This window comes from Gavia stellata, chromosome 34 (genome assembly GCF_030936135.1).
Source record: "Gavia stellata isolate bGavSte3 chromosome 34, bGavSte3.hap2, whole genome shotgun sequence".
In the NCBI taxonomy this organism is placed as follows: Eukaryota; Metazoa; Chordata; class Aves; order Gaviiformes; family Gaviidae; genus Gavia; species Gavia stellata.
The window spans coordinates 222,591-245,782 of NC_082627.1; the positions used below are offsets into that span (position 1 = coordinate 222,591).

General features: G+C 58.2%; 1 protein-coding gene across 1 annotated transcript; it reads left to right on the forward strand.

Moving 5' to 3' along the window:
• Positions 1-8,324: 8,324 nt before the first annotated feature.
• On the forward strand, positions 8,325-20,840 carry MVP (major vault protein). The gene is made up of 17 exons (XM_059832457.1): positions 8,325-8,343; positions 8,826-9,000; positions 9,579-9,774; positions 10,497-10,620; positions 10,694-10,825; positions 11,656-11,750; positions 12,455-12,691; positions 13,457-13,582; positions 14,003-14,161; positions 15,134-15,384; positions 17,717-17,914; positions 18,432-18,570; positions 18,925-19,136; positions 19,611-19,727; positions 19,951-20,077; positions 20,186-20,374; positions 20,697-20,840. Exons 2-17 carry the CDS (start codon positions 8,882-8,884, stop codon positions 20,838-20,840), a joined length of 2,565 nt encoding a protein of 854 aa, XP_059688440.1. The 5' UTR covers positions 8,325-8,343; positions 8,826-8,881.
• Positions 20,841-23,192: the final 2,352 nt, after the last annotated feature.

A 23,192-nucleotide genomic window follows, 5' to 3' on the forward strand; every position in this document is an offset into this window, starting at 1 on the left:
GCCATGCAAAGGTGCAACTCAGCTCATCCTCTACTCAGAATCCCTGTCCAAAATCGCGTACATTCACACAAGATCCATCCAGAAACTGACTCTGGAAGGAACTGAGTGATTTGAAGAAGATATGACAACCTATCACAGAATCACACAGAATTACAGAATCATTAAGGTAGGAAAAGACCTGTAAGATCATCAAGTTCAACCATCAACCCAACACCACCATGCCCACTAAACCATGTCCCGCAGTGCCATGTCTACATGTTTTTTGAACACCTCCAGTCATGGTGACTCCACCACCTCCCTGGGCAGCTTATTCCAGTGTCTCACCACTCTCTCAGTAATAAAATTTTTCCTAGTATCCAGTCTAAACCTTCCCTGGCGCAACTTGAGGCCATTTCCTCTTGTCCTGTCACTCGTCACTTGGGAGAAGAGGCCAACACCCATCTCACCACAACCCCCTTTCAGGTAATTGTAGAGAGCGATAAGGACTCCCCTCAGCCTCCTCTTCTCCAGACTATCATAACCAGTCTGATATCCAGGGTCTCTACTCTGCTGCTCTCCTTCCGTGCTCCGCTGAACTCCACTATTTCACGTTGCCTGAAGTCAAGGTAGTCACTGAATGTCTTTGCCCCAACTCTACTGGTTATGAGATTCCCCTTCTTGCCACTGGGATCCACATTTTTGCCTTCACACCCTCAAAACTCCAGCACCAAAACCACCCACGAGAGTAGAGGGTCACCTCCCATCATGCAGCCAGGACCAGGCCCAAGAAGTGAGGCCCAGGCTCAACACCTTCTCTGCCTGGGAGGTCTAAACCAGCTCTTCCCTCCTCTCCCAAGAGGCAGGGATGGCAGTCACCTGTACCTCTCCTTCCAGCCCATCAGATGGCTCTTCTCCCCACAGCTAAGGAAACAGAAGAAAGATGCAGAGTGCAAGGCACGGGGAGAAAGGCAGAGAAATACTGCGGACTATTTCAGGCCACACATTTTTGGATATGCCTCCAATGGCCCTTCCATGCTTGCCATGATGTGACATAGGCTCCTGTGTCCAAAGAGAGTCCCATGTGCAGCCTGAGACTGAGACTGGTGGGAACAAGGCTGGGGGTGAGCCAGAATTCACTGAGAGGTTTGAAGAGGGGCAAATAAACATTGGAGGGATCCTTTTGCATTCAGCTGCTCAGGGCTTCTATGTCCCATATTTTTATCCTATTCTGAGTGCCCGACAGTGACCACGTGGATGGGAGGGGTGTCTGAACCAAGGCCAGTGTGGCTTGCTGACAGGGAAACATGGCTGCAGTAGCAATGACACCTCCTCTCTCTCACCTCCTGCCTCTCCCCTCCCTCAGCCCCTCCATGCCTGCCCCCAGTTGCAGCCACAGCCTCTTCAGCTCCAAACAAGTGTTGGGCATTGGCCTGCTATAGAGAACTGCTTGGTGCTAGGTTCTAACCCAGGTCAACCCCTTGTCAAAAAAAGTCACAGGATGTCACATCCCACCCAGTGCCTCTGGGACTGGGATTCTGAAATCTCAGCGTGACATGGCCACTTAACTGTCCCCAGCTTCTCCTGGACCTGGCACACACTTACTCAGTCTGTCGTGTCCCCATCCTCTTGGCTGCTCTTTTCTCCTCCTCATTTGTGCAAAGGAAGTTAACTTACACTGCCACAGTCCTAATCTGATAATCTGATGCCTGGTGGTACTCAAGGACTTTCTGAACACTTGGATTTTCCTCTGCCAGCTTCTCACCAGCCTTTTCTTCCCCAGCTGGGGGTAGGAATGAGAGTGACCAACACAAGTGGTTGGGTTTCAGTACTTCACTGAACCTGCACGGCAATTTGACATATTTTAGCCATGCTTCCAACTCACTCAGGTGATCTGAATATGCACCACTAGGGCAGCCAGAGCCTAAAGACACTGTGCTGTCACCAGCCCCTTTGATCTGGTGTGGCCTCAGGTACCACTGACAGGGACCCCAGAGCCCCAGCTGGAGAACCAGAAGAGCCACTTTAGCACAGCCCCAAGGGCATGTCCCAGCCTCACAAATGAGGCATCAAAAATGAGTGGAGGGACTGTCCTCAAGCTTGACTCCCTTCTGAGCAACTCCTCCAACAGAAGAGCCATTTGCAGTACCTGCCGGGGCATGGAGCATTCAGAAATACCAGCTGTATCTGGGACTGTTGGACTGCCCTGAGACTTTCTTACCCCAAGAGTTACTGGAGATTTCCCATCATAGGGAAGCAGTGTCACATCTTGTGTCTCGTGCTGCCTGAGGCATTGCACGGTAGCCTTGGCTCCAGTCCCCTAACAAGGAGGACAGAAGGAGAAGGCACACACCCCTGCCTGTGGTCAGCTCTTCCACTACCTATCTTGTCCAGGCATCATCTTCTCCCCGCTCCTCTTCCCAGGTGGGCTTCACAGGTCCTATAGGCCTCACAAATGGCTTTCCAGCTGCTATCTCAAACATGCACATGGAAGGCACTACATTTCCTTTGCATCTTGCATTAATAATTGGGACACGGGGACACTTGGGAGTTACTGTGCCATCCATCCTTTTCCAAAGTAGAAGCAGCATTAGGAAGCTGAGTGAAGACCTCCAGTGCCTGGAGGGGCAGAAAATTCCTCATCAGGCTGTCCTTCCTGTGAGAAAGCTTATTCTAACCCAAAGCCTCTGTGTTGCCATTGGAGATCATCTTCCATCACACTCCTGTTCACACTCATGTCCAGGCAGAACAGAATAGTCTCCTTTCCTCCAGCTCTCCAGCACCATTTCTAATTCCAGTCTTGACTTCCAAGAAATCTAATGGGAAAGAATACACAAGACCCATCCTTTTCTTTGCACTTTTCCCTGAGCATTCGGGGGTGGGATCCCAGGCTGGATGGGTCTTTCATTGAATCCAGTACAGCTATACCCAAGTCATCTGAATTCTAGAGAAGAAGCAGTGCAGGGAGCTGACTTTACCAGGATTGTTCACGTGCCTAGAAAGGTCGTGGCAGGCCAATAGAAATCCTTTCACTTGTACTTTGCTAGGGTTTTGAAAGAACAAGAAATACCGCTGGAGAAAAGAAAAACTTATCCCAAGAAGAGCTTCTGCCAGCTGTTCAGTCTCATTCAGCCTTTGCAGAAACTATTTGTAAAATCTTATTTTCACATCTTTTCCTAGAATAACCAGTGTGCCAATTGTCCTTCAAAATAAGGGCAACCCTCTTCCCACTCTGGAGGCAGTGAAAGAATAGGTCCATGGTCCCTCCTACGCAAAGCCTCCACTGTGTTCTGATAAACCGTGATGTTCCAGGCTACCCAAGCATACTTCATGGACTCAGCTTGCTTCTGACCTAGGAAGAAGCAACAGAGGACCAAAGTCACTAACAGAGAAGTTCAGCAGGCTAAAAGAGAGAGCCAGGAGCTTTGAGGTCTTCCAGCAAGGCAGTTCTACAGAGCTATCGTCTTCAACCCTCCAGTAAAGTTTATGAAGGTGGTTGATGTCATCTCTCCCTAGGAGAAGTTCAAGGCACTCTGTAACCTGATGCAGTGCCAAGTATACAGCAATGCTTTTTTTCCCAACAGAAATAGAAAAAAAAAAAAAAAGGTCCTAGTCATCTGGTATGAACATGAGGCAGGATGGCAGGACAAGAAGCGGGGGAAGAGGGTCAGTTCCCATGAGAACGGAGCAGGTGCAGGTCAACGTAATTGTGTCCACACTCAGGGCACTCCAGGTTTGAAGAAACTTAGCTGTGCCACATCACATGGATGCAATGATGAAGGAGAACACAAGGACTCCACAACAGCCCTTTAAGATCCTGCTGGCCAGTGCCAGGACCCTCAGAATTGGTCAGCAAACACCCTGCACTGCCAGAGGCCTGTCCCTGAGGGATGCCAAGCTGATGTTCATATCACAGATCAATGGAGTCATTTGAAAGACAGACTCCAAGCACAGCTCTAAGCTCCTGGTGAGCCCCACAGGACCACCGATGTCACATTACAGCTGCAGTGCTGGCAGCGCTGGCCAGCAATCACAGCACACCCGGACTCTGATGGGTTTTCCCATACCCTGCTGTTCCCATCTCCATTTCAAGGCTCTCTACAGCTGGCTTCAACCCTCTTCTAAGTAGAAGAATACTGAGAGCCAGCATGAATGACGGTGTTTGCCTTTACAAGGTCTGGCGAGGCATAAACATAGGCAAACAGTTTGAACTAATCTGACTAGAAGCAGCAGCCCCAACACAGCTGGTATGTAGGCACCTATTAAAGCAAGGGATGGGGCAGGGGGAGAAAGAATCACAGAATCATTAAGGTTGGAAAAGACCTGTAAGATCATCAAGTCCAACCATCAACTAACACCACCATGCCCACTAAACCATGTCCCACAATGCCACATCCACACGCTCCTTGAATACCTCCAGGGAGGGTGACTCCACTACCTCCCTGGGCAGCCTGGTCCAATGTTTCACCACTCTCTCAGTAATGAAGTTTTTCCTAGTATCCAGTCTGAACCACCCCTGGCGCAACTTGAGGCCATTTCCTCTTGTCCTGTCACTCGTCACTTGGTCGAAGAGACCAACACCCACCTCTCTGCAACCTCCTTTCAGGTAATTGTAGAGAGCGATGAGGTCTCCCCTCAGCCTCCTCTGCTCCAGGCTGAACAACCCCAGCTCCCTCAGCCACTCCTCATAAGACTTGTGCTCCAGACCGCTCACCAGCTTCGTCGCCCTTCTCTGGACGCGCTCCAGCACCTCAATCTCCTTCTTGTAGTGAGGGGCCCAAAACTGAACACAGCATTCGAGGTGCGGCCTCACCAGCGCCGAGTACAGGGGCACGATCACCTCCCTGCTCCTGCTGGCCACACTATTTCTGATACAGGCCAGGATGCTACTGGCCTTCTTGGCCACCTGGGCACACTGCTGGCTCTTCTTCAGGCGGCTGTCAACCAACACCCCTAGGTCCTTTTCTGCGGGGGAGCTTTCCAGCCACTCCTCCCCAAGCCTGTAGCATTGCATGGGGTTGAGAGTATAATTTTATTTTGCATTAAGAAGTCATGATAATTAAAATCAAACCCTGAAGCTGGTCTCAGGACCTGATGAAGGAGTTCTAGATTTCTACGAGTCACTGCTAAACAGCAATTATCCACAGCCCAGAGGCATCACAAGGGAAAGCAGAAGTTTCAGTGTATTCCTACCAGTAACCTGGTAAGAACACATTCTTAGCCTACAACTGCTGAGGCCATGAACCTCTACCATATACATGGAAAGACAAAATGTGGGTCTGCAGACAGTCAGAAAACCCTACTTATTCTCTTACAACACTGAAGATCCCGAGTTGAATAATTCTGACATCTTGAAAATAGGAAAGCACGACTAGTCTGTTTGATGGACAAAAACTGATTACTTGGAGCACAGGGATGGTGCTCTGGGCCCTGTCCATTCCTGACCTATGAAGGGGCAAGACAGACCACTCTGGAGAAGCCGTGGAGAAGCCTTGGAGAAGTCCTTTCGAAGAGCATTCCAGATGTTTTCTGCCCCTTCTTCTTCATCCTCTCAAAAATGCATGTAAAACTGGAAAAATCATCCCTCAAATACATAAGATCATAAGAAGGGTTTCCAAGAACGAAGGTAACCTCAGAAAAATGCGCCAAGCTCTGTATTTGATCTTTCTACTCTGACAGGTGGGTCTAGAGAAGGCCGTGAAAGCATCCATCACAACCAATTTAGGGAGAGCTGGTCCATTGCACATGCAATCTGCAGTGTCATTTTGAAGGGGTTTTCTTTTGTTTTCTAAGGAGGGGAAAAACAATTGCACACATGGCACAGGGGTGTCAGGACTGCTGAAACCATCGGAGTAGGAGGGGAGGGACAGGACAACGACCCACCTTGCTCAGCACTAGCTGCTCTATGTCAAACACTCCTCCCCAGATAGCAAGGGTCTTTGGAAAGCAAGTGAAAGGCACATCATGCTCCAGGTTGGCCAGCTGACAACCATTCAGCACATGCCTAACCAAGATGACAAACGCAGGTGTAATCAAATGGCAAGCCCCTCTCCAAACTTGACCTCATCCATGACAGGGGCTGCAAAGCTGAGCTGGGTAAGGCCTTCAGGCTATAACTTTTAATATCACCCCAGGAGAGGTCTGGAGCTGAAGCAGAGGCATTGAGACATGGTTATCCTGCCACCCAACAGCCACGAGCACCTCAGGCACGTTAGAATGTAGTCACTCTCCTGCTATGACATCACTCTTGTTTGTCATCACGTTTCAACGCGCTGGAGGTGTAGGTTGTGAGGAGGGACAGTTCTGAGCAAGTAGTCATGTGTAATTAAACTGTGAACTTAAAATGTTTTAGGCCCAAGAGGGAACATCCCACCACTGAGATGGTCTGTCTCTGGGGATACTTGGTGCTAACCCACATGCAGAGGAGGAACTCAGGGCTCATCAGAGGTGACAGAATCACTCAACCACCCAGGTGGGAAGGGACCTTGGGTGGTCTCCAGCCCACACTCCTGCTCACATCAGGATCAACACTGAAGCCACCCCAAGTTCCTCAGGGCTTTGTCCAACAGAGTTCTAAACCCCTTGAAGAACACAGTCCATAACCTCTCTGGACCTGTTCAAATGCTTCGTCATCCTTACTGACTTCGTTCCTTCACATCCAGTCTGACTTGCGCTTGTTTCATGACGATCACCTATTATTCACCGCAAATCTTGTAAAGACTGCTATCCTTTTGCCCCAATGGAAAGTGAATGTGCACCATCAACACTGGGTCAGGATCCTGTGTGTATGTGAAGCACGTGTCTGTATTCACGCTACAGGAAGGATGTATAGTCTGGGGAGAGGTGTCTGTGTGCTGTGGTCACACGTGTGGGTGTGTTATGTGTGTGTGTGTTTGTATGTGCCCTGGGCATGCTGGTGGACACCAAGTTGACCACGAGCCAGCAATGTGCCCCCGTGGCAAAGAAGGCTGAGGATATCCTGGGCTGCATTAGGAGTGCTGCTCAGGGGAGGTGATCCTGCCCCTCAGCACTGGTGAGGCCCCACCTGGAGTGCTGTGTCCGGTGCTGGGCTCCCCAGTACAGGAAAGACACGGACATACTGGAGAGTCCAACAAAGGGCCACGAAGATGGTCAAGGCACTGGAGCATCTCCCCTAGGAGGAAAAGCTGAGAGAGCTGGGACTGTTCAGCCTGGAGAAGAGAAGGCTCAGGGGGACCTCATCAATACGTGTAAATACCTGAAGGGAGGGTGCAGAGAGGACGGAGCCAGGCTCTTTCCAGTGGTGCCCTGTGCCAGGACCAGAGGCAACGGGCACCAACTGTGAGACAGGCGGTTCCCTCTGAACATCAGCAAACACTTTTTCACTGTGAGGGTGACCGACACTGGCACAGGTTGCCCAGGGAGGTGGTGGAGTCTCCATCCTTGCCGGTATTTGAAACCCGACTAGACACGGCCATGGGCAACCAGCTCTAGGTGGCCCTGCTTGAGCAGGGCGGCTTGGGCCAGATGATCTCAAGACATCCTTTCCAGCCTAAACGACTCTGGCTCATGCCCAATTTACCCAGGCGACCGAGCAACCCAGCCCCCCGGGGCCACCTCCTGCGTGACCCCCTCAGTTCCTGAGGGACCCAGGCGCCCAGGTGCCCCCTGCCCTCCAAACCCCCTCGGCTTGTGTCTCGAATACTCACCGGTCCCCATCTCACTCCCCACCGTCTCCCCACAGCCTCCCCAGCTCCTGCGTCCCACCGTCCCCGTCCCACCTCGCCACGTCACCCCCACCAGCGGCAGGGGAGCGGCGGCGCATGCGTGCTGCCAGGGCGCGGCAGGCAAGATGGCGGCGCCGGTTGCCGAGCAACGGGGCCGGGCCTGGGGCGGTGGGTGCCGGCCTGCGCCCTGCGGGGCTGTGGCTCCCGCGGGAGCCTGGGCCGGTCTCCATCCCGGCCCCGCCGCCGGCGCCGGCCCCGACCCCTCTGCCCCCTTCCGCCCCGCCGCGGCGGGACCGGCCGCGCCCGCTTCGTCCCGTCCTGTGGCCCGGCCCAGCTGGGAGACCTCTGGCCCTGGGGCGGGGCAAACCGTGCCCTGGGGGGGGGTTAAACCCAGAGGCGGGCGGGGGAGGATGGGGGTAAATACCGCCCTGGAGGGGTCTGATTGTGCCCTTGGGGGGGGGTAGGTCCTGCCGGGGGCGGGGGGGGCACGGAGGGGCTGTAACCACGGGCCCGTGGGGCGGGCCCCGATGGGATGGGCCCTGCCTGCCCCCTGGGCTGGGCCTGGGCAAAGGCTTTTCCGGGCTCCCCTGCCCCACAGGGAAGTGCCCAGCCCCACAGCGAGTATCCTGCCCCACGGCGAGGTGGTCTCCTGCCGACGACGGTGAGGTCTCCTTCCCGCCCCCCCTGCACCCTCCCTCAGCCCCGTGGCAAGCTGGTCTGCCCCACAGCAAGCTTCCCTACCCCAGGCATCCCACCCTGCGGTGAGCTCCTCTGCCCCATGCTGAGCTCTTCTGCCCTCCCCCCGTGACCCATCTGCCCCACAGCAAGCTTTTCCCATCCCCTGCCAAGGTCTCCTACCCCATGAGCCCTATGGTGAGGTCTTCTGCCCCACTCCAGCAAGCTTATCTGCCCCACAGTGACATCATCTGCAGCTTTTCCACCCTGTGGCGAGGTCTCCCACCCCACCATGAGCCCCATGGGGAAGTCTTCTGCCTTTGTGTCGTTCCCCCCCACCCCCCCACCCCCCCCCAAATGAGCCCATCCATCCCACAGCAATCTCGTCAGCACCATAGCAAGCTTTTCCACCTTGTGGCAAGGTCTCCCACCCCACAGTGAGCCACAACAAGCTGTTCTGTCCCGCAGCAAGCTCATCTACACTCCGGGAAGGTCTCCTGCCCCACAGTGAAGACGCCTGCCCCATGGGGGACCCTGTGATCCGCATACCCCCCTACCACTATGTCCATGTGCTGGACCTCAACAGCAACATCACTCGCGTGGAGGTTGGGCCCCACACCTACATCCGGCAGGATCACGAGAGGTGGGTGCTATGGGGCAGGGAGGCACCTATCAGTTCAGGGCGTCTGGTTCCTACCTCTGGCAGGACCAAAAAAGGTGACTGCTGTGGAACGGGGGGATCTATAGGATGATGGGTCCCACCCAGGACTGGCAGGACCTGTAGTCTGGCAGGACTACAAAATGTGGGTGCTACAGGACAGGGAGTAGATTTATGTGGCTGTAGGGTGATCTAGATTTATAGTTGTGGGGTCTCTGTAGGGCTGGGGGGGGCGGTGGTTGGGGGGCTCTACAGGGCCACGAGGGGGTTGAGAGGATCTGTAGGACCGTTGGTGCTATTTAGGGCTGTGGGGGATGCTGGGGGGCTGTTTAGGACTATGGGGGCTCTATGGGCCCTGAGAAGCATTGCGGTTATATAGGGCCATGGGAGTGTTTGTGGGCTCTGTAGGGCCATAGGGGCTCTGTAGGGTTCTAAGGATTCCATAAAGCTGTAGAAGGCCATAGGAGGGCTGTGGGGCTCTATAGGACTGGGAGACTTGATGGGCTCTATAGGGCCTTGCGGGCTCCATAGGGCCGAGGGGAGCAATGCGGGGCCACCCGCAGGGTGCTGTTCGCCCCCCAGCGCATGGTGATGGTGCCCCCCCGGCACTACTGTGTGGTGCTCAACCCCGTGGCCCGGGGCCCTGCGGGGTCCGTGCTGGTGGATGGAGCGGGGCAGGCCCGTCTGCGGCACGCCGACCTCGATATCCGCCTGGCCCAGGAGCCCTTCCCCCTATACCCTGGCGAGGAGATCCAGCAGGTACCTGTCGCCCCCTATAGCAGCCCCAGGGCTCCCTATAGCTCCTCTAGACCTCCATGGTCCCCTATAGGCTCCATAACCCCTCTCTGTAACCCATCACTATAGCCTTCTGTGGCCACCCATAGCCCCTATAGCTCCTCTAATCCCTCTGTCATCTCTCAGTTCCTGTAGCCCATATAGCTTCCTATGCCCGCTCCTATAGCTGCCTCATCTCCTCCCACATTGCTCCTATAGCCCCTCCACAGCCTCCTATACCCCCAGCGTGTCATCCCTGTCCCTTCTCTGAACCTGTGTACCTGTCCCCAGGGTGTCCCTGCGGTGTCCTCTCTTCCCAGGGTATCACCTATGTCCCCCACAGCGTCCCCCCATCCCCAGGCTGTCCCCCACATCCCCTGCAGTGAAAACCTGTGTCCCAGTCCCCAGGGTTTCACCCTTGTGTCCCCCGCCATTACCCCTGTGTCCCCCTTACCCCCACAACCCTGTCATGACCCCCATGTCCCCACATGCCCCATGTTGACGCCCCAGATACATCCCCACGTCCTCTGCAGTGACCCCCGCCATGGTCCCCATGTCTTCCGCCATGCAGACTGTGTTCCCAGAGTGTACCCAGAGCATCTCCCAAAGTTCCCCCCGCGCCCCTCGTCCCCATGTCCTCCACATCTCTGCTGTGACACCCATGTCCCCAGGAATTCTCCCTCAACCCCACATCCATGTGTCCCCAGGGCATCACCCCACTACAGGTGGTGCTGGCTGACACCGCCCTGCGCCTGCGGGCCCTGCTTGACTTCAAGGACGAGGACGGGAACAAGTTCGTGGCAGGAGACGAGTGGCTCTTCGAAGGGCCTGGTGAGCAGGGGGGTCACCCCCTTTTGGAGTCACCCTGGGGGACCCGTGGCCTGATGGTGCTACCTGCCCGCAGGCACCTACATCCCCCGCAAGGAGGTGGAGGTGGCTGAGACGCTGCAGGCCACTGTCATTGGGCACAACCAGGCCATCCGCCTGCGAGCACGCAAGGAGTGCCTCGACCGCTATGGCACCCGCCGTGTCACAGGTAGCACCCGGTAACACCCCCGTGGCCTCCTGACTTCAGCCCTCGCTCAGCGGCCTTGGTGTCAACTGGCACGATATCACCCTGTACCATTGGTGCTACCCTTCGGCACACATGGGACCCCTCTGTTGCCTGAAGGCACCCCTGGGACACCCTGGGACACCCCACCCCGTGCCTCTGGGACCCTTTTCTCACCCTCCAGCACCTCTGAGACCCCTGTGTCACCCTCCAGCACCCACGGGAACTCCATGTCATCTGACAGCACCCCTGGGGCCTCCAGCACCCCCATCCCATCCCTCAGGACCCCTGGGACCCCCAGCACCCCCTTCCTACCCCACAGCATTCCCAGGACCCCTGTCCCATCTCTCAGTGCCCCTGGGATCCCCAGCATTCCCATCTCACCCCCTATACCCCCCCTCTGACCCCACAGCACCCCTGGTATCCCCAACTCGCTCATCCCACCCCTCATAAACCCCATCCTGCCCCACAGCACCCGTGGGACCCCATCTTATCCCCCAGCACCCATAGCACCAGTACCTCCAGGACTCCATCCCGGCACCCTTAAGTATCCTCCCATCCCACCCTTAGGACCTCCCAACACCCTCAGGGCTGCCATCCCACCCATAGGACCCCTTGCCCACAGCACCCCTAGGATGCTTGAGATCCATAGGACCCTCAGCACCCCTAGGACCTCTGTGGCACCCCATGCTGCATGTTCCCCAGCATCCTCACAACCCACGTCTCACCCCAGTGCCCCTGGGACTCCTGGTCCCCTCCTCCCCAAAGCACCCCAGAGTTCTCAGCTCCCCCAGCACCCATCACCCTGCTACCAGGTGAGGAGTGGCTGGTGAAGCAGGTGGGCGCTTACCTGCCCGGTGTCTACGAGGAGGTGGTTGACGTTGTGGACGCCTACATCCTCACTGACAAGGTACTGGGCAACCTAACCCTCGCCTCCTTGGTACCCACGGGTGACGAGGTCCCTCTGGGCTGGATTTGGGTGTCCTGTGTCCCTATTGCACTGCACCCATGGGTGACAGGAGCCCTCCAGAATGGGTGAAGGGTCCCATCACCCCTTCATCCACCACAGCCCTGACCCCTTGCGCCCACGGGGGACGAGGACCTTCCAGGGGGACCTGAGGATCCCTCCAAGCCACCGTGTTCCTGTGGCCCCTGCACCCATGACTGATGAGGACTCTCCAGGAGGTCCCAGCCCATGGTGTGCTTGTTATCCCTGCCTCAGTGTGTGATGAAAACCCTCCTGACCCACCACAGCCCACCATGACCCCTTTCCTGATGCACCCATGGGTGATGAAGACCCCCTGGGAGAGGTTTGGGCATCCCTGTTCCCTGTACCCCCTGCATCCATAGGTGATAAGGATGCCCAGGATGGGTTTGGGTGTCCCACGTACCAGTTCTCCTGCACTCATGGGTGACAAGGACCCTCCCGGGGGTTGTGCCCCCTCCACCCACTCCATCCCTGTCCCCCTGCACTCACAGGCAATGAGGTCCCTCAGGGGTAGGTTTGGGGGTCCCATCACCCTGTCTCCCTGCACCTGTGGGTGACAAGGCCTGTCGGGTCCAGTTTTGCATGTCCCATCACCCACCATGTCCCTGTGTGTGTCCCCCCTGCAGAAAGCCCTGCACCTGCGGGCAACGCGGACCTTTGAGGACGAGCAAGGCCGGGTGCGGCGCACCGGTGAGGAGTGGCTGGTGACCCAGGCACAGAGTGAGGCCTACATCCCAGAGGTGTTCGAAGAGGTGGTGGCTGAGGTGGCGGTGACGACACTGGGCCCCCGGCAGTACTGCGTGGTGCTCGACCCTGTGGGGCCCAACGGGCAGCCCCAGCTGGGCCAGCAGCGCGTTGTCAAGGTGGGCACCCGAAGGTGGCCCCTGGGGACCTGCAGGTGGCCCCAAAGGACCTTATGTAGCCTTAGCTTGCCCATAGGTATCAAAGGTGGTCCTGAGGGACCCTAAGACATGTGATGTAGTGCCATTGTGTCACCGGGGGACCCGCCTGAGAGACTCAAGAGTGGCTCCCAGGACCCAAGGGTGGTCCCAAGGGACATCAGGTGGCTCTGAGGGAACCTTGTGTATGCACAGGTGTCCACAAAAGTCTCAAAGGTGGCCCCAAGGGACCTCAATGTAGCCCTGAGGTGTCCCTGAAAGTCCCTAAGGCATACCTGAACATACCTTTGAGGTGTCCCCAAGGTGACCTGAGGGCCCCAGGGACCACAGGTGGCCCTGACGGACCCAAACGCATCCCCAAAGGTTGCAAAGATAGTCTCAAGGGGCCCTAACTCACCTACATTAGCCCTGATGTCTTGCTGAAGGACCCTAACCTTCCATAGGAACCCATGTGTGGCCACCAGAAACCAGAAGCTGGCCCTGACATACCTGTAGACAGCCCTGAAGGTCTTGAAGGTGGCCCACAGGGATCCTAAGACATCCTTGAGGGACCCTAATGCACCTGTGTCCCTGCCCTGTGTCCCACCATGACCTGATGTCCTTCCCCTCTGTCCCACCACGTGCCCGTGCCCCTACTTCATGTCCCACCGTGTCCCAATGCCCCTGCCCCATATCCCCACCGCTTTGCTACTTCCCTGTCCTGCTGGTGACATGTCCTCACATCCCCAGGGGGAGAAGTCCTTCTTTCTGCAACCGGGTGAGCGGCTCCAGGCTGGCATCCAGGATGTCTATGTGCTCTCTGAGGATGAGGGGCTGCTGCTCCAGGCGCTCCAGACCATCAAGGACACCAATGAGGTGGCCCAGGGGACACCTGGGGTTTCAGGATCCCCCAGGGACACCTGGGGAGAAACTGAGGGAGGTCCAAGGAGGCTGGGATGACTGGGGCAACCAGGAGTGGTTGGGGGACAAAGGGGACCACTGAGGGGGGGGGGATCCAGGAATGGCTAGAGGCCCCAGGGGACACCTGGGGGGACTCATGTCTTCATCCCTGTGTCCCCAGGCCAGGCGAGTAGCAGAGGGACATGGGAGGAGTCCCTTCCACACTGTCCCCAAGCTGAGCAGCTCTGGGGAGGTTGTCCCTGTCTCCATGTCTTCAGGCTAGCCGGGTGGCAGAGGGCTGTGGGGGAATGTCTGTGTCCCCGTGTCCCCATCCAGGGGGTGGTGGGGGTCCCTGCATCCCCAGGCTGGTCACTGATGCCATTCCCACATTCCCAGGAGGGGACGGAGGTGATGCGGCGGGCGGGTGACCGCTGGCTGGCCCGGGGCCCCCTCGAGTACGTGCCACCAGCCGAGGTGGCTGTGCTGGAGCGACGCCGGGCTGTGGCCCTTGCTGACAATGAGGGCATCTACGTGCGTGACATCCGCACTGGCAAGGTGCCCGCCCTGGCGCCACGGCTCCTATAACCCCTAGAGCTCCTTGTAGCCCCCTATAGCTCCCTGTTGGCCCTTATAGCTTCCTATAGCTCCTTTATAGCCTCCTTGGTGGCTTTCCATAGCCCCATTACTGCTCCCTATAGCTCCCCATAGTCTTCTAGAGCTCCCCTACAATGCTCTGTAGCTCTCTATAGCTCCTTATAGCCCCCTGTAATCCTCCATAGCCTCCCCAAACCCCTACAGCTCACCCATAGCCCTCTATAGCATCCTGCAGCCCCTGCCCCCCCCCGACCCCTGTAGCTTCCCCATAACACCTATAGCTCCCCAACTCCACAAGAGCTCCTTATAGCTTCCCATAACCCACATAGCCCACCATGGTTCCCCATAATACTTATGTAACCCCTATAGCCCACCGTAATCGTGCAAGCCCATATAGGCTCCCATACCCCTTCCCAGTGCCCCCAGTTCCCCTGCCAGTATTCTGCATTCCCCTAGTGCCCCCCATACCCTCTCCTAGTGCCACCAGCTGCCTCCCAGTGCTCCCAGTAACCGTATACCCCATCCCAGTATCCCCCCCCACTGCCTCCCAGTGCTCCCAGTTTTCCGTGTATCTCATCCCAGTGCCCCCAAACACAGTTCCAGTCTCTCAGCCCCCCTCTCAGTGCCCCCAGATATGCCCCCACCTCGTCCCAGTGCTCCCAGTACCCCATATACCTGCTCCCAATGCCTCCTAACCTCATCCCCATTCCCTCAAAGCCTCCCAGTGCCCCCAGTACCCCTCCACCACAACCTAGTGCTCCTGGTACCCCTTATACCTCTCCCAGTGCCTCCACACACCCCGTCCCAGTGCTCCTATCACCCCCCAATCCCCTCCCACTGCCCCCAGGCACCCCCTTCCAGTGCTCCCACCCCCACCCCCGCCCCCAGCAGCCATCCCAGCCTGGCAGCACCCTGAGGTGGCTCTGGGTGCAGGTGCGGGTGGTGACGGGCCAGACCTACATGCTGACGGAGGCCGAGGAGCTGTGGGAGAAGGAGCTGGCCCCCGGGGTGGAGGCACTGCTGGCCGAAGCCCATGGAGACACCAGCGGCATGGATGCCTGGGTCCACTCCTCCTCCAGCCCGGATACTGGGGTCCACCAACGCGACCGCACCCGTGCCGTCACCTACCAGGTGCCCCACAATGCCGCTGTGCAGGTCTACGACTACCGGGAGCGGCGGGCACGGTGAGCACCCGTGGTTCTGGGCATGGGGGAGAAGGGACATGGCGGGGAATGGAGGATGTGGGGGATTGGGGGTGGCGTAGGGGGAATACATGGGGATGGAAGGGGCACAGAGGAGGATGCTGGGCACGAGGGTGCGAGTGATGTTGCTGCGACCCCTGTGCCGTGGTGTGTTCCTTGGGGTATCCTTGGAGTGACCAGTGTCCTTGGCATGACTGTGGCCAGGTGATGCTGGGCCCAGCGCTGGTGGTGCTGGGCCTGGGGGAGCAGGTGACGGTATGGGGACTGGTGTGTTCTTGGCACGTTACCCATGTCCTTCACATGTTTTTGGCATGTCACAGAGTGGTGCTGGGTACAGACCTGGTCATGTAGGGCCCTGCGGAGCAAATGACAGTGCAGGGACTCCTGTGTGACAGCACATTCTTGGCTTCAGTCTGTACGAGTCACACCCAGGGGTCCTCGGCTCTGGAGACCGGAGTGGAAGTCTGGTGCAAGGAAGACCACCCTTGGTAGAAGAGGTTCAGGTTAAAGAATACTTAAGCAAATATATAGGTCCATGAGCCCTAATGGGATGCAGCTACAAGCGCTGAAGGAGCTGCCTGATGTCATTGAGAGGCCACTTTCGATAATCTTTTATCAATAATGGCGACTGGGAGAAGTGTCCAAAGACTGGAAACATCACCCTCATCTTCCAGAAGGACAAGAAGGAGGACCCAGGGAACTACAGGCTGCTCAGCCTCAGCTCGATACCTGGGAAGGTGATGGAGCAGCTCATCCTGGAAACCATTTCCAGGCACGTGAGTGACAAGAAGATAATCAGGAGTAATCATCATGAATTCATCCAGGGGGAAATCATGCTCGACCAACCTGATAAACATCTCTGATGAAATGGCTGGGTTTGTAGATGAGAGGAGAGCAGTGGGTATTGTCTACCTGGACTTCAGGAAGGCCTTCGACACTTGCCTTGTCTCCCACAAGATCCTCATAGTGAAGCTGATGAAGTCTGGGCTGGATGAGCAGTGAGGTGGACGGAAAACTGGCTGAATGGCCAGGCCCAGAGCATGGTCATCAGTGGCACGAGGTCTAGTTGGAGGACAGTAACTAGTGGTGTGACCCAGGGATCAATACTGGATCCAGTGCTGTTTAACGTCATTATTAATGATCCGGATGATGGGGCAGAGCGCACCCTCAGCAAGTTTGCAGAGGACACCAAACTGGGAGGAGTAGCTGAGAGACCAGAGAGTTGGGCTGCTGTCCGGAGGGACCTCAACAGGCTGGAGAAATGGGCTGACAGGAACGTCACGAAGATCAACAAGGGGAAGCGCAAAGCCCTGCCCCTGGGGAGGGACAACCCCAGGCACCGATATATGCTGGGGGCTGAACAGGTGGAAAGCAGCTCAGCAGAAAAGGACCTGGGGTCCTGGTGGACCCCAAGTTGACCACGAGCCAGCAATGTGCCCTTGCCAAAAACTGGCGAATGGTGTCCTGGGCTGCATTAGGAGGAGTGTTGCCAGCAGGTGGGGGAGGTGATCCTTCCCCTCGACTCAGCACTGGTGAGGCCCCACCTGGAGTGCTGTGTCCGGTGCTGGGCTCCCCAGTACAGGAAAGACACGGACATACTGGAGAGTCCAACAAAGGGCCACGAAGATGGTCAAGGCACTGGAGCTTCTCCCCTAGGAGGAAAAGCTGAGAGAGCTGGGACTGTTCAGCCTGGAGAAGAGAAGGCTCAGGGGGACCTCATCAATATGTGTAAATACCTGAAGGGAGGGTGCAGAGAGGACGGAGCCAGGCTCTTTCCAGTGGTGCCCAGTGCCAGGACCAGAGGCAACGGGCACCAACTGTGAGACAGGAGGTTCCCTCTGAACGTCAGCAAACGCTTTTTCACTGTGAGGGTGACCGACACTGGCACAGGTTGCCCAGGGAGGTGGTGGAGTCTCCATCCTTGCCAGTATTTGAAACCTGACTAGACACGGCCATGGGCAACCAGCTCTAGGTGGCCCTGCTTGAGCAGGGCGGGTTGGGCCAGATGATCTTCAGGGGTCCCTCCACACTTCAGCCATGCTGTGACCCCATCATCCTGTGGTCCTGTGATATCTCCTTAGTGTGTCCTTGTCTTGTGACCTTTGTCCTTGGTATGTCACAGGGTGGTGTTGGGCACCCACATGTCACTGCGTGTCCTTGGTCCAGCAGGGTGGCACTGGGCCCTGGGAAGCAGCTGACAGTCCTGGGCCCAGCGTGTGTTGGCTTGTCCTTGGTGTGCTCTGGGCCCCTCCTGTGCAGGGTGGTGCCCCCAGCATGTCACCTGTACCCTTGATGCGCTCCTGCCCTGTCACAGGGTGGTGCTGGGCCCCGAGCTGGTGGTGCTGGGTCCCGGAGAGCAGCTGACGGTCCTGTCACTCTCGGCGGGGCGCCCCAAGCGTCCCCATGCCCGCCGCAGCCTCTGCCTCCGCCTCGGCCCTGACTTCTGCGCTGACATCGTCACCATCGAGACGGCTGACCACGCCCGCCTCCAGCTCCAGCTGGCCTATAACTGGTGTGTGGGACTTCAGGGGGCCGGGTGTGAGCCTTGGGGGCGGGGCTAGGGCTGGGGACAGGGACAGCTTTGGGACTGGGGGCCCTGGGGCAGGACTTGGGCCATGGGGACATGGTCAAGCTGGGGGTGGGGCCTGGGACTTAGGGGTGGAGTCTGGTGGTATGGGTGGGGCTAGGCAAGGGGGAGGGGCCTCGGTCTTGGGGCGGGGCCAGAATGGGCAGGAGCCTGCAAGGGGGTGTGGCCTCGTGTGGGGTGTGGTGTGGTCTTGTGAGTGGGGTCAGGCAGTATGGGCAGGGCTGGGTCTTTGGGGTGGGGCACTGTGGGGGCAGGGCCTCTAGTGAAAGGGCGTGGTCTAGAGTGAGGAGGCGGGGCTTGGCAGCCAGGTAGAGCCAGACGCCAAATGGCCTTGGGGTGGGGGTGGCTCTGGGACAGGGTGGGGGCACGGCAGTGGGCGGGACCAGGGTGGGAGCAGCCCATGGTGGGCGAGGCATGAGGGCAGATCCCCCCTGTCCCGCAGGCACTTCGAGGTGCCGGAGGACCCCAAGGCCCTGGGGCGCCTCTTCAGCGTCCCCGACTTCGTGGGCGACGCCTGCAAGGCCCTGGCCTCCCGCGTGCGTGGCGCTGTGGCGGCTGTCACCTTCGACGACTTCCACAAGGTCTCCTCAGCTGCCCCCATGTCCCCCCCACCGCATCCCCTCGGTCATGCAAGCGTGCCCCCACTTTCACCCGCCTCACCCACAACCCCCACTGTTGCCCTGGGTCACCTTGTGACCTCCTCCATGTCTCCCTGGGTCCCTGATATCCCCTTGAGTCCTTGATGTCCCCAAGTGTCTTGCGTATCACCGGTGTCCCAAGAACTCAAAGATGTTGAACTACTCAGCCATGTTTGGCTTTAATGAAGCCCCATGTGTTCCCTGCTGCCTCCTCATGTCCCCAGTACCCCAACATCCTCAGTGTCCCCAGGTGACCCTGACGTCCCCACGTGTCTCACATGTCTCTGCTGTCCCCAGAACTCCAATCGTCTTATCTGCTCGGCTGTATTTGGCTTCGATGAGGGCGGGCGGCTGCGAGAGCAGCTCTGCTTCGCTCCCAACGGGCTGGTGGTGACAAGCGTCGACATCCAGAGCGTGGAGCCCGTGGACCAGCGCACCCGTGATGCCCTGCAGCGCAGTGTCCAGCTGGCCATCGAGATCGCCACCAACTCCCAGGAGGCTGCCGCCAGGTCCCCACGTCCCTCTGTGTCACCTCATGTCCCACCAGGTTCCTCCTGTGTCCCCCTGTGTCCCTCCAGCGCGCCTTCCAGCTGGAGATCAAGATCAGCACTAACTCCCAAGAGGCTGCTGCCAGGTTTCTGTGTCCCTTGTGCCCCCAAATGTCCCCCCATGCCCCACTACATCCCCCATATCCGTTAAGTCCCCCTATATCTTCCAATGTTTTGTCTTCCTATATGCCCCATGTTACTACATCCCCCTGTGTCCCTCAATATCCCTCGTGTCCCTAAATGTCCCCCGCATCACCCATGTTCTCCCTACCAATCGTGTCCCCCATACCCCCTACATCCCCCATATCCTCAACATGCCCAGTTCTCCCCCCGTGTCCCCAATGTGCCCCACATCCTCAGTGTCTCCCCACACCCCCAACATCCCCTGCATCCCCCGCGCCTCCCCACCTCTTGGTCCCTGTCCCCTGTCCCCAGGCACGAGGCAGAGCGGCTGGCACAGGAGGCCCGGGGACGCCTGGAGCGGCAGCGCATCCTGGACCAGGCGGAGGCCGAGCGGGCGCGCAGAGAACTGCTGGAGCTCGAGGCCCTCAGGTCGGCCATCTTCCCAGCATGCACTGCAGGGGGGGGCCCCCCCGCAGGTCCTCTGCCTGTTTGGGGGCACCGGGGTCCTCCACCTTCCCAGGGAGCACCGGGGGTCCCTGCTTTCCCAGCATGCCCCAGGGTCCTCCACCTTCCCATGGGGCATGGGGCAGGGTTTGCAGTGGGTGGGGCCCATGGTAGGCGGGCCAAGTGACTCTGCTTCCCCGCCCCCCAGCGTGGCAGTGGAGAGCACAGGGGCGGCCCGGGCGGAGGCGCAGGCTCGGGCAGAGGCCGCCCGCATCGAGGGCGAAGCTGCCATCCTGCAGGCCAAGCTGAAGGCTGAGGCCATCGCCATAGAGACGGTGCGTGGGGGGCGGGGCCTGCCCTGGGGAGGTGCCCCGTGCCAGCTCTGCCTCTGGGAGGCGGAGCTGAGGGGTGGGGGCATGTCCCAATGGAGTCCCCGCCCACAGGAGGCAGAGCTGTCACGGCTGGAGCGGGTGCAGGCCCAGGAGGTGCAGGCCCAGCGGGCGCGGGGGGAGGCAGAGGCGGCACGGGCCCAGGCGCTGGCAGCCGTGGAGGCCTCGCGGGTGCGGGAGGTAGCGGCCGCCCTGGGGCCCGACACCATCCGAGACATCGCCCGGGCCGGGCCCGAGCTCCAGGTGAGGGGGCGGGGCCTGGTGGGGTGGGGCCACAGAGGGCTGTGGGTGGAGCTAACTGGAGGGGTGGTGCCTGAAGGAGGCGTGGCCACCTGTAGGGGTGGAGCCTGCAGAGGGGTGCAGAGGCAGGGCCTTGGCTGGAGGTGGGGTCTCTATGGAGTGGGAGGGGCTTTGCTGGGCATGGCACCTCTGCACTGCCAGCAGGTGGTGCTGTCTTCATGGGGTGGGGTCTGTCGTGGTGGGGGAGTGGCTCACAGGTGCAGGGCTGGGGTTTGCTGAGGGGGCCCAGCCTGCCAGGAGTGGCCAGCACCACACCCACCCCCAGGTGAAGCTGCTGCAGAGCCTGGGGCTGCAGTCCACCCTCATCACCGATGGCACCGCCCCCCTCAACCTCTTCACCACCGCCCGGGGGCTGCTGGGGCTGGCACCTCCCCCGGAAAGCTCTGCCCCCCAGGGCCCCACCCCCTGAGGACCCAGGCATCCAGGCTCCCCAGGCTCCCCTCCTTTCCCGGAGCAGCCAGAAGCAGCCCAATAAAGTGAGCAGGTGCCAGTGGTCATGTCTGCATGATGGTGTGATGTCATAGTGATGTAGGGCCTGGGGCAGTGATGTCAGACTGGGCAGTGCTTGCAATTATGGCTGCATAACTGTTAACTCCCCAGTGCTCATGGGGCTGGGGGCTGTGATGTCAGCGATGATGACAGCAGGGGCAATACCATCATAGCTCCTGGGGTATCGGGAACTGTGAGGTCATCAGCAGTTGGGTACTGGGACAAGCAGTGTCACTGTGATGCCAGGGGACTGTAAGGTCAGGGCTAGGTTGGTACAGGGCGGGGGGCACAGGCTGTGATGTCACAGTGGCACAGCAACACACATATCACATAATCGGGTAGAAATGACCTCATAATACCCAGCCTCATGCACTTGCCTCTGGCCTATCTCGTACTGGGGTGGGTGCTGCCAGGGGAGCATCAGGCCCGACCCAGCAGCCCACAGGAGTCTCTGGCCCCTCTCCCACGTGGTTTCGCTCGCTTGTCTCCCCAGTCACTGCCCCAGGGACCCCCAAGGACCCAGGGTCTGGCTCTGGGCCCTGCACTCCTTAGGACGTCCATCGCAGGATGGACTGTGCTGGTCACGCCTAGGGCAGGGCATGACCAACCAGCAAGCTGTTTTCACATGATAGATCCTTTTTATCCCTCTATTTTCCCCTACTTATTCCTCCCTAAATCCTCTGGATCCTTCCTTTCGGTTCCTCCCCAAAACATCTCTCATGGTGCCCAGACATTCAGCCCCAGCACGCCCTGAGGCGTCCCTTGGGCATGCTGGCATCACGATAGGTTTCATACCTGGACCACAGGGCTCACGCTTTTTCCAGGACAGCCGTGGCAGGAGGCCGGGGGGGCTGCACCTTCCTTTGAGTCTGTAATTATTGTTTTGGGGGTGCATGTAGGGGTGTTTCCTCCACCTGCCATGCTCCATAGCGGATGTGCAGACAGGATTTCTCACACAAGCTGACACCCACCCTGCAATTCCAGGTATAACTTCCAGTCTGTCTCCCCGCACAGCCCTTCCCAGCTGTCCCTTCCACGCTGAGGGACATGCTCCTGGCGCAGGGGGCTCAGCCCTGCCCTGGCTGCCTCCCTAAAGAATTTGTAGGTCCCTGTTGTGCAGCCAGCCCGAATTGTACATTAAATGTGAACAGCAAAGAGGCTGCTGCTCCTGGACTCAGTGAATTACCACGTGTGTCAATGAAGCACTTTTTACACGGTAGCACCTGCCCCCGTATCACGGAGGTTTCCATCCCTACAAACCTGGCGTCCCCAGGTAAGCCGCTCTGCAGCACAATGGTGCGCAGTGCTCTGCTGCTTGCAGGGCTGTCCTTCCCCCTGGTTCCCTGCACCAACCCTTATTTCTTGATCGCAGCAAAGGGGTCCTGCCCTCCAATTTGAAATCCCCTACCACCCCCCCCACCGTGCCTACCAGGTCACACAAATCAAAATATGTACAGACTGTGCAAACCCAATTACTAAATTTTAACGACCACAGCTTGGCAGCCACAGGGGCTGTCATTCCCCTTGATTCCCTGCTCTGATATGTATTTCCTCATATCAGTAAATTTTTGCATTCCAAACCCCACACCTCCACATGTGCTACCCACTCCCATACGTAACCTCCTCACACCTCTTGATCCACAGCATACTGATGAAGCTGTGGAAACAAATGCAGCTCCAGCTATACATATAGGTATAATCTATACATCACAGACCACGTCCCTTGCACAGTGCAGGTGCTAATTTTACCATTTGTCTCCCCAAAGTTGCCTGCAGCATATTAGTAGCTTTCACAGCAGATCCTGAGCCGCTCGCAATCGGGGACAGCAAGTGCAGGCAGAGCTGCCTGTTGCTTCCACCGACAAACCACACTGCCAGCATGCCGCAGGGAGCAGACAACGGGGCATGGGACAGCTTGCCCCCGATCCCTCGGGGCCACTGGCCGCAACTGCAGTCAGGTCAGGCTTCGGCTGCCTGGGCAGTTTTAGCACAATTAAAGCAGGAGCAGCAGGTGAGCTACAGCCCCACTCTGAACAGGGCACAGCAATGGGAAGGGGTGTGTTGGGTGCCATGAGAGGTCCCTGTGCCTGCACGGGTGGCCAGGTGGGGTGTACCAGCCCTGTTAGCCAAGCTAGCCCCACACCCTTGGCCCCAAGCTGGTATCGACCCGTGGAGTCAGGGTCAGCCCCAGCCTGGCCCCTGTGCTGGGGACTGGCCTTGCAGAGTGACTGGAGGTGTTGGAAAGGGCCTGGGGGAGGTAGTTGAGGCAAGA